At 34.4% G+C, this 11533-nt stretch overlaps 1 protein-coding gene across 2 annotated transcripts; it reads right to left on the bottom strand.

The window, feature by feature from the left end:
* Nucleotides 1-4232: 4232 nt before the first annotated feature.
* LOC112001170 (subtilisin-like protease SBT4.3) lies at nucleotides 4233-10554 on the bottom strand. Of its 2 annotated transcripts, none has more exons than XM_065767071.1 (9): nucleotides 10310-10554; nucleotides 9928-10019; nucleotides 9123-9369; nucleotides 6501-6996; nucleotides 5878-5972; nucleotides 5577-5795; nucleotides 5260-5371; nucleotides 4950-5163; nucleotides 4233-4857 (listed from the first exon to the last, which is right to left on the bottom strand). In XM_065767071.1, the coding sequence occupies exons 1-9, from the start codon at nucleotides 10501-10503 to the stop codon at nucleotides 4340-4342; spliced, it is 2187 nt and encodes a 728-aa protein (XP_065623143.1). In that variant the 5' UTR covers nucleotides 10504-10554; the 3' UTR covers nucleotides 4233-4339. The 2 variants fall into 2 exon arrangements, with proteins under 2 accessions (XP_065623143.1, XP_065623144.1); XM_065767072.1 differs by lacking the exon at nucleotides 9928-10019 and adding an exon at nucleotides 9534-9625.
* Nucleotides 10555-11533: the final 979 nt, after the last annotated feature.

Genomic DNA, 11533 nt, shown 5'->3' with positions numbered 1-11533 from the left:
ACCAGTTCTTATGACAGATGAATGTATCTTTTTAAAGTATTAGTCTCTACAGCATTTATCAGAACAAAAGACATGACAGATGATACATGGCTATCTCATAAAGCTACATGGTATGAGAGTTTTGGAGATGCAAACATAGTTTATGAAGGAATTGGTGACAAATACAATCCCTATTCGGGATTACTTATTAATACAGAGACAGAAGATCCAGTAATCCGTGATCCTTTATGGTTATCTGAAATGCTAGAAGCAGGGTTTATTAGCAAATTAATCATAACCTCTGCAATTCAGATTATTTTATTCCCCAAAGTCATCCAAGAAGCAGCTGCACAGATTGAAGGACTTAATTATATGAAGATGGTAATCTGGAGTACTCTTCTAGCTTAGGACACTAGCTATTATATGGAAGCTCAACCAACACATATTTTGGTCCTTATCCATGATTGGGGTTGTATCCCTGAATACAACTAGTATACAGGAGATACTTATTTATCACTTGATAATCCAGGTGCTTTGGCTCAAGAATGGTCTAATTTCATGAGTAACAAGATTTATGATGTACAAAAAGAATTAGACAAAGGCTTCCACTTATATGGCTACACCAACAGGATAGCTATGTATGGACCAAGACCTTCAGCAAGAAGGCTTATTGGGAAAAGAAGAATTGTTAAGGATCCCAGACAGATGACAGCAAAAGATCGTGTTCCTATTTACCTTCTTATTTCATACTACTCTCTATGTAATGATTATGGAGTGCTCCATGAGCATGAGCAGTATGAGGATAACTCGGATCCGCTAGATTATGATAACTATGCGGATACAGATTGATAGACAGACAAAATGCTCTCCCAGACAGACGGTGACAGATCACTATTCACTGATGACAAATCACTATTCACCAACATACGTGAATAACTTCTAGACAGATCCAATACAGTCCAAACAAATACAGACAGATTTTAAGTCACAAATAGATTTTGAGTCACTACTGTTCACTAGTACGCATTTCCTGACAGATTCCCAAACAAGACTACTATTCATGAATAGTAAACTTTTACTATTCACAAGATTCTACCAACAAAATAACTTGAATTCACTTTACTTAACTTAGGTTACTTTTGAAGCTTACCATGGTTTATTTCATCTATAAAAAGACAAACTCTCAAGGCAGAAGACAGGTCCAATTCTGAGGTCCAAAATTTCCAGATTCCAACTTCAATTAAAAGCTTAGGTCCAAGATAGCCCTCTCTCTAGAAAGACTTTTGTAATCCTTTCTCTCTTGTAATCTTGTAACCCATTTCTTCAGACAGATATAATCTTGTAACCCTTTTACAGATTTTATTTTGTAATCTTGTAACTCTTCAAACAATGTTTTATTTTCAAGTTTGTATCAAAGACAACAGTTTTCAGTTTTAATCAAAGACAGAAGTTTTTATTCAAGTAAGATTTTACTAGTTTCTATTTTCATATTCCATACTCTGTTTTAACTTATTTTTGAATATATCTATTTTGCTATTTTCTTCTTTATCATCTATTTTATCATTGTCTATACTTCTATATTACTACTGTGCTCTCTCATGGGTAGTTAATGGGCATATTTTATTAGCTCCTTTGAGGTCACCCTTTTTGCCAATCACAAGGCCAATCACAACTTTACCCAAAACTCTCATAATATTTCTTTAGAAACTAAGAATTTCTTCACTTGAAAGATCTATCACAAAACTAGCATCACAAACATGTACCAAGACAATAAGGCATCAAAACCCCCAAATCTTAGCTATAGAAAACCTCAAATGACCACCATTTATATAAGTAAATAAAACCCTAAGCCCTTCATCAGAATATGTTCACCAAATCAAAACTCTTAAGGCTTAATCATGTGAATATCACTTTAAAAGCTTAGATCGACAATATGAAAATCCACCAAAATATTTAGAGTTTTTACCTTAATAGTTTGAGATGAAGGAGCATAGAGATTTTTACGAAGTTCCTTTGTGAATCTCGTCACAAAAAGATGGTGGTGGTTATCCAATGGAGTGGTGGTTGGTGAAGGAGAGAGAGAGATAGAGGTGTGTGTGTGTGTGTGTGTGTGTGTGTGTGTGTGTTTTGTGTGAATGAAAGAAAGCAAAGTGGGAGAGAAGGCCCTTAGGTGACCGATCAAGAGAGAAAGAGATATGAGGTGATATTGGTGAGATTGTGTAGTTGAGGGGAGTGGGGTAGGTGGGTCACACGTGTGGCTCCTTAAAAAAATATCTGACTTTCCTTTTCTTTTTCTTTTTTCCTCTCTCTCTCTCTCTCTCTTGATTTGGGCTAGAGCATTACATGTAAGGCCTAAAAACAAATGTCCATTATTTAAAACTAGAAAAGCAAGCAAACCAATGATGCACGCTATGTATGGCCTAGGAAGACATGCGCACACACGCCCGTGAATTCTGAGCGCACACTATGTGTGAGCCTAGAACTAAACAGTCTCAAAAAATTTATAAATATCCCCTCCTCTCTAGATTTCAATAGGAACAAATTTTGGGATCTTGGAAGCTTTTTCTGGGCAGTTTTCCCTCTCTTTTCTCTACAACTCTATCCCAAAACACTCACCAAAAATCTTTGGTTCTCTCTTCCTCCATACATCAAAATGTAGTGTTTTTGCTTCTATTTTCTCCTCCTTGGTCCTTCTTCCTAGGTTTTGAGGTTTGAAGGGTGTAGATGTAGCTTCTTAGCTACTATCTACACCGTTTTTAATTATAGCTTTTTAATGCTTTGATTTAATTTCCTATCATGCTTTATTGCTTTGATGATGTTACCCTAGCCTTCTTAGCTAGGATATGTCTAAATTTCATTGTTTCTGCTCTTTATGCCATATTTGCATGTTTTAATGCTATACTAACATGCCTTTTGCCTTGATGTCATACTACATCTTGTGTTTTGTGTCATGGGTAGGGTGTAGATCTTGATTTTCTACTCAAAATTTACGTCCAAACACCCGCATTCAATAAAGAGTTTGGATCTAGAGTCTTTATTTCCTTTTTATGTTTATTTAGTGTTTTTATGCATTTCCTTTTATGTGATACCATGTTTGGATGCTTTATGCTTAGACATTTGCTTACATGCTTAGATCTAGCTTTTTTTCATTTTCGAACATACTTCCTATGCTATTTTCTCCCATTTAGCATATGTTTGGTTGCAGCCTTTGTTTTTTCCTTAGCATGTTTTTTTGCGCCTTTGTGCTTTTCTTGTCTATGTTTGGTTGCATCATTTTCTATGTTGCTTATATGGGTGCAACCCCATGTTTGAGATCATATGATAATGATGTTGACATGCTTATACCTTGCCTCTCTCTCTTGATTAGCTTTGAATGTTAGGATTTCTCATGTTAGCATTTAATGTGCATTATGACATGTTTATTCCTTTGTCCTTGTATGTGGTGATAACATGGTTTGCCTCCTATGTGCTAGTGGCTTTACTTGTTATATGTCATCATGTATGATTTCAATACGTTGGTTGCACCCTTGTTTGCTTATTTGTCTTGTTTATGCATGTTTACTTGCTTGTCTTGTTTGTGTAACAGAGTTTTCCTCTAAGATAGGGTTTCCTGTGGGTTCACACCCATCTATATACACGAAACCTGAGACCCACTTTTAGGAGCTTAGCTTGTTAGAACGTGTATCGTCCATAATTCAATTCAATGGAGATGCACATCAACCTATGAAACTGGGGTATGATATATACGAGATGGCAGAGGAGACAACTTAGAATGCTTAATGGAGTGTACAAACCTAAGAAACGTGTGGACTACAAAAATTCCCCCAACTGAGAGCTTAAGGGATCGAGGCTAGGGGACATGTTACCGAGCCAGTTGCAAAAGCAATCCAGGGTTGCTATATATAAAATCAATATAAATGGTGCCTCGTTTAGTGCATCACAGACATCTAGCATTGAACTAGAGGGAGCTAGATTGCCACAATGTAGTGATTGCACAAACAGATGGAGGGATAAGTCACCGGTGGGGCACATTTTATAGGGTGCTATTCGACAAACAAAAGATTACTCATCTGCAATGCAAATACGGCATCTCACTTGCTCACAAAGCACATTGGCCAAATAGAAGTCACAATAGTATGCCTAGAGGAGATAAATCATAAAGGGCATAATTTCATTGAATGGATGGACTATTGGATAATACTGTTGTGGTCTACCTAGAGCACAGAATAATACATTTCTCATTAGAATTGCACAAATTAATGACCTTTAAATTATTCTACTAGAAAGTTCATAGTTTTCAATGGTACGATACTTTTTTTGTATTATTTAAGGAAATCAAAGTGCAGTGACATAGAACTTTCTAGAATGAATTTGTGTACACAACAATTGGACTTCTCACGTTATGAGTGCCATCCGACCACACAAGTGATGCAGATAACCTGCTAGTAACTTTTAATCCTTTCCCAGACACAGTCACAATGAAAGACTTCTTTTCACCCGAAGACTTGAAGGAGAGTGTACCAGGTTTCACGCTAACTTTGATATCAGAATCTGCAACGTCTACTTTAGCCACATACGTTGAATTACCAGGGCCAACATTCGTTACTGTTCTGGGAAACTCAACTGTAAATTTTTTTACTGCATTCACTTGAGCTTGTATTGAAGGGTAATTCAAATCCTTTGGAGATCCTGTAATATGCTTTGGACATGTACCAAAACTGGTAATGTTGATACTGCAAAGCATTTTTAGGTAGTCATCTTTAGATGCTTCATAAACTAGACCAGGAGCTTTTGCTTTCACTGGATTGATATGGCCAGCCCCAAAAGCAAATTCACCATCTTCATATTGACCTTGTATAGTGGCATTCATTGGCCAAGCTAAAGGACAAGAACATATAGCGCGCAATAAGTTATAGTCATAAATTTGGCAAAGAAATGATTGAGCAGAAAATGTGGCAAGTGAGATATACCAGTGGTCATCAGGGCAGATTTGATGGCGGATGGAGACCAATCAGGGTGAAATGTCTTAATATAGGCAGCTGCGCCGGTTACATGTGGACAAGCCATGGAGGTTCCAGATAATATACTGTATTTTGCATGCCTCTTATCCTCATTGAATGAAGAAGGTGAACCATCAGGGGAAAATGCTGCCAAAATTTCTATTCCTGGAGCACTTATATCTGGCTGTAGTGTTTATGAAATATATGTATTAGAGAATCCAATGTCAGAAAGGCACAACTAGAGAAAGAAATGGAGATATGCAGATGATTGATGCATAACCTTCAAAATATCTTCTAAAATGCTGTTTGGCCCGCGTGAAGAGAAGGAAGCAACCACAGGAGCATGTGTATCTTTATTGGTTTCACTTTTTAGTATACTTCCTTGTGGGTTTCTGAAAAAAACATGACCATGAAAAGTTAATTGAGGAATCATGTAGCGTTTTTTTTTTTCTTTTTCTTTTTTGCCAATCTTATATGCCATTAATCAGCATATTAAAATGCTCATGAATTCAAGTAAAATGTCAATTTTAGATCTAAATGATCTGCAAAAATAAAACATTGCAAGATCAAAGAGGAAATAACTATTAGAATCCTTACTTTGTAGAGTTCAAGAAAGACTGAAGCACACTGTATTGGTCAGTTGCCAAAATAGATGCAGGTAACGGTAATACAAAAGAAACATCTTTTTGACCATCGCCTAAAATGATTGTCCCAAGGGCGCCAACTCTAGAAGTTTCTTTAATTGCATTTGGATCATTACATACGACAATTTTTCCTTCCACCAATCTGCTATCCAAACAACCTTCTATGCAATGCCTAATATTGAAAATGACAAGCAAAGTTCTTAGCTTTATTAAGAAAATTTGGAGTTAGCAATAAGCAAAAGAGCAAAAATTACCCAGCTAAAATATCAGAACAACTTCTTGAAGCAGCTTTCCCATATACCAAAGGGAATTTAGTTCCATTCAGTGTGAAAGAATTTACTGCATTTCCCTGATAACAAAAAATGAAACTGTGACACAAATACACTAGAATGAAAAGAAATATATATACATATATATATAGTATTTTTCAAAAAGGTCCAATTCATCTAGTTTCTATGTAAGAAATTTAGTGGTTAACAAATTTCAAATTTGAAGACGACGTTCAACCATGAGGATATTTAGGACACGGCTTCACGCTGAATAGTCTGGTATCTTCTTTTTCATTTTTTCTAATGATTGTCTGGCAAATTAAATGTATTTATAAAAGATTAAACATTTCATAGAGGCTTTTAGAGCTACACCCAAAATTATTCAAACAGAGTTAAGGAATACAATCATTCTAAGGAAGTCCTAGAACTGCATAGGTTGATGTCCTATAATTAAAGGTATCATTGAGCCACAGCAGTGTCAGTGACTGGAAAGAACAAAGTAAAGAGAAACGGTTATAGATGAAGATACTTGTCATCAAGCAAAGAAAACATTTTAAGGGAATTATGAGGATAAAATTAAATTAAATGCGAAAGATGAAGATACTTACAGTGAGTGTCTTTCCATTTGCAAGAACAACCTTAGTAATAATTTTACGATCTGTGCTGCTGGCTGCTACGGAGAACAACCATGGTGCAACACTTGATACTGATGATACAGAAGGACCTTCGTTTCCAGCTGAATTAACGGTGAGTATACCTTTCTCCATTGCATGAAAAGAACCAATAGAAATAATATCAGATTTAACAGCTATTGGTTTTCCGCCACCTAGTGAAATGGAAATGAGGTCAACCCCATCTGCGATCGCATCATCAAAGGCAGCAAGGACGTCTTCGCCTGCACACCCAATAGAATCACAGACTTTGTATGCAGCAATCCTTGCGGACGGAACCCCTCCTCGCGCGATGCCCTTTGCCACTCCATAAAAGCTTGCATCTGGTACTTTGCTACCAGCTGCTGTTGAGGCAGTATGGCTACCATGGCCTTCCTCATCCCTTACGGAACTATTTTCATCCGAGGAGTAAGCTCGAGCTCCAATAATCTTACTGCAGATTTTACATTTCACATTGTTCATTATGTTAGTATTTTTAGTGTAAGTAGTGTCAAAGATCATGTTAATACTGGGTTTGTGTTTAGTATGTGTATTGTTATAAGTGGCCCAATTTAGTGTAAAACTCATCTACGCTTAAACAAATCCTATATATATATACACACACCATACTAGGGGTTTTTCTATTTCACACAATTCTTATATCAAAGATGTAGCCGTTTAGGACTTCATCTCCATTAGACTATGTGGAGCATAGTTTATGTTTAATTCAGATTAATGACCCAACCTAATAGAGAAGTAATACGATTTTTAATGGGAGATTTTTTTAAGCTTAGTCCATTATGTGAAAATCAGCTATGTGGGATATAAATATTGTTTCTTATAATTAGGGTTTGGTTATGCTGTTTTAGAAAGAAAAAGTGTATTGCTGAATTTTGTATGATTTTCCATAAAATACTTAAATCATTGTGACTCCATAGACATGAGCAAATTGTCAAACTATGTAATTTCTTATATTGTGTGATTGCCTTGATGTCTGTGAGTTTGTTATCTAGAAATTTGTGTGTATTCCCAACAATTCTCTGGATATAGGTGGTCCAGCCAAAAAATGTAACCCGAGTGTTCCTTGTCTTCTTTTTACTTTTGCCTTTGCATTTCTTTACATTTTCTCTACATTGCTTTTCTTCTTTAAATTTTAACTAGTAGAAATCAATGTTATGAATACCATTTCAAGACTCATTTTGGTTTGTCTATTGGAATTGAATATTTTGGTACCAACTTATTTCGGCGTACTATTTTAGACCATTTCAGAATTACAACAAATATATATATATATATATCAATAACAACTTGTCATCTAAGATTTGTTGTAAAAATATTGTAGATATAGTATTTCTTAGAAAAATAATTTCCCCTAAACATAATCGTTGACCTTTTAAATAAAAATAAAAATTAGCTTAAGTAAGAGCAAAAAATAGCCCAAACAGCAACAAATAAACAAAATACTCAACAAAAATCTCATTCAAAGACAAAAATAAATAAATAAAAACCCTTAATAATTTAGATTTGTAACTCATTCAACTCATTTCATAAAAATAATCATTGACTTCATTTTTAGGAATTTTTCCTTTACCTTCGTTTGGAAGTTCATAAAGAAATGGAATGTATTTAAGTAAGGCAAATAAATAGAAAAGAAATGAATGAAATGAAATTAAGTAATCTTGTTTGGATGTTTTAACATAAAGAAATGGAAATGAATGTATCATTATTTGAGAGTAACATAGAGGGAAATGAATGAATCATTTTATGACAATATAATTATTTAAACCTTATTTTAAAATAAAGGGCTAACTATATAAGAATATTTTAAAAGTTTTTGTAAAATAAATCATTAAATCTAATTCTATTCTCTCTAGCTCCTCCCAATTTTGGGGGGAATGAAAATTTTAGGTTTTGAGGTAATAGAGAAGAATAAGTATTCCCTTCTATTAATTTCATTCCCTCCCAGTTAAACTTTCAAACAAGGAAATTAACTTTTTTTTCCCCTCCACAAAAACTCTCAAGGGAATTAAAGAATACCCTAAATTTTTTTTTCAATTCCATTATTTTCCCTTCTCCCAAACAAGCTATTAAAAAACTAGTGATTAATTGCTCTACTCTCCTTGGCTTTGCAAACACAACAATTCTACTCTTCTCGACAGCTCAACTCATAGTCGCAACATGTGTCATTCATTGCTCTCTCTCTATTTATTTTTCTCTTTTTTATTATCATTTCAAACTCTCTCATTTCATTACTCTCATCTTAGCATTCTCAATTCTAATTTTATCTCTTATCAATCCATTTTTGCCCTTTCATTTTGTTAGTTGAAGGAAATTGTAAAATTATATATATTTGCATTTTTTTTTTTTTGGGTGATAGGAATATATTCAAGTTCTCTTTCTATTCAATTTTGTATAATTTAAGTTTCTTAATAAATAATAACTACCCTAGAAAAATTTCCTAGAGTCACCAATGGTAGGAACCCAAAAATCATACAATGATTTTCATCTTTTTCATGGTGTAGGGTAGGAAAATTATTCAAAAGAAAAATCATAATATTATTCTGGGAGAAAGGAGATTACTTGTTGCAAGTAAAGTTGCTGCCACCTTTACAAGCGCCCTTCCATTTCTTAGGTGGCGGACCATAACCTTTATCGCTGAAACTTTCAGACTCAGGCCAAATTCCAGTATCTAGAACACCAATTATTACGTCACTCTCGACAGTAGGATTTCGTTTTGCCGTTTCGGTTAAACCGATGAATTCCCATGATCTTGTTGTTTGAAGTTGGAGAGTTCTACTTGGAAAGACAGATAGCACTTCCTTCTTGCCTGCACATTATTGTCAGTATACTAAGAAATAAGTTATTCCAATAACACCACGTTAAACACTAGAATGATGGGTGTTATTTTTCAAAGAAATTCAAACACACAATAGAAAGGGGGGGTGGGGGGAAGAGAGAGAGAGAGAACAAAATAAATAATAAATCACTTACTAGCAATTCTTTGTTGCTCTTCATTACTGAGTCTGGCTGCAAATGCATTGAAACTCCTAGTATAGCTTCTAACTATGGACTCAGTGGCGGCACTGCGAGGATAGAATTGAAGAAATGGTCAAAAACTTAAATCTTTCCTCTTTTTGGCTATTTCTTCTTTTCAAATAAAAAGAGATAAGACCTATATATGTAGAAGTCTTAACAGTAAGATTTGAGAGCATAGTTGATGTAAGGATGCTAGTCCCATAGCACCAAATCATTGCATTTGCATACGTAATAGAATTATGGATTGGCAATTATACAATTATTTTTCAAAGAAATTCAAACACACAATAGAAAGGGGGGGTGGGGGGGAGAGAGAGAGAGAGAACAAAATAAATAATAAATCACTTACTAGCAATTCTTTGTTGCTCTTCATTACTGAGTCTGGCTGCAAATGCATTGAAACTCCTTGTATAGCTTCTAACGATGGACTCAGTGGTGGCACTGCGAGGATAGAATTGAAGAAATGGTCAAAAACTTAAATCTTTCCTCTTTTTGGCTATTTCTTCTTTTCAAATAAAAAGAGATAAGACCTATATATGTAGAAGTCTTAACAGTAAGATTTGAGAGCATAGTTGATGTAAGGATGCTAGTCCCATAGCACCAAATCATTGCATTTGCATACGTAATAGAATTATGGATTGGCAATTATACAAAACTGTATGGTAATTTACCATCCTAAAAGGTGCAGTATTAATGTTATAGATAAAAGGTAAAACCCTATGAACTGTTACCTTTCCCCAAGAATTTCTTCAAGAAGGCTGAGATGGTGAGATGTAGGAGAATATTGACCTTCTGGTAGTGAACCCATGTACACAATGTAAACATCTTTCTCTTTGTCTGTAGCACCACAACAAATGCTGTGGGCGGCGACCAAGAGAATCAAAAGGAAATGGTAAGGAGATATAATGCTAGACATAGCAGTCATTATGCTGGGATTTAAAAAATGAAGAGGTCTGAACTGATATTTATGATATGAATCCATGAGAATTGCCATTCATACGGCTGTTCTTTCCTTTTGAATAGCCAAACACATTTCTGGCAATGACAATACAGCTCACTAGCCAGGCAAAGAATTTATGGGGCCTCAAATTTTCATATGTTTCCTTTTTAAATTGGTGCAAAAGAATCTTGATCTATAAGTAGCACTAATATAGTCTACATTCACGGTATCAGCAAAGCATAAGGACTATTTGTACTTTATATATAATTTCATATGTTAAGAATATAAAGTGATAGAGAAAAAGACTGAATAATCTATATATTGATGTATGGGATGAGTTCAAGTTATACCTGGTGTAACTTCACAAAAGTCACATTTTTTAAGCCATAGATTTATAAGAGATCTAACGGATAAAAACAAAATACCTTTATCCACTACAACATTAAATACTTACCTAATTAATAGTTTTATCATTATCTCTTTTCTCATTAAATATTTCTAATGTCTCTTTTTCTCTCTCCTTATTAAGTCTTTCTTTATAATTTCTCCAACAAATCATCCATGAATATCACTTCATCTTAGATTTATGTCTCTTTTTCTCTCTCCTTGATAGTATGTTTAGCAAATTAATGAAAAAAAGGAAATAAAATTTTCAAGGAGTAAGTACTATTGTGTCTAAATTCCTAACGAAAAAAAAAAAATTCAATTACGTTCAAGGATGCCAGAAAGTGCAGAAATAAGGAGAAATCAAAAACATCAGTAGAGAAAAATGGATGAAGATAGTAAACCAAATTTTATCAGATTGTATAGATTACGACAAGATAGAAACTATCCAAATTTGATCCAATTAGAATTTGTTTGTAATTCAAATTCATCTTAATGTTTACCCTCATCGTATGACAATAGTATGGCTAGAGGCCTATAAGTTCTTACAATCTTAAATGAGTTGGGTTCAAGTTATACCTGGTGTAATTCTAAACAATTTTACACCACCAAATAACTTGTTATTGAATTA

Source organism: Quercus suber, unplaced genomic scaffold (genome assembly GCF_002906115.3).
Source record: "Quercus suber isolate HL8 unplaced genomic scaffold, Cork oak 2.0 scaffold_769, whole genome shotgun sequence".
NCBI classification, from domain to species: Eukaryota; Viridiplantae; Streptophyta; class Magnoliopsida; order Fagales; family Fagaceae; genus Quercus; species Quercus suber.
This window is presented reverse-complemented; position numbering and strand designations above follow the sequence as displayed.

Bases quoted from the DNA above. Each gene is read 5' to 3' on its own strand.
- LOC112001170 (XM_065767071.1), bottom strand. From the start codon at position 10,503: ATGACTGCTATGTCTAGCATTATATCTCCTTACCATTTCCTTTTGATT. The intron at 9,370-9,927 runs GTAAGTGATTTA...AATAATGTGCAG, and splicing joins AGAGCAACAAAGAATTGCTA to GCAAGAAGGAAGTGCTATCT. The intron at 5,973-6,500 runs GTAAGTATCTTC...TTTTGTTATCAG, and splicing joins CAAATGGAAAGACACTCACT to GGAAATGCAGTAAATTCTTT.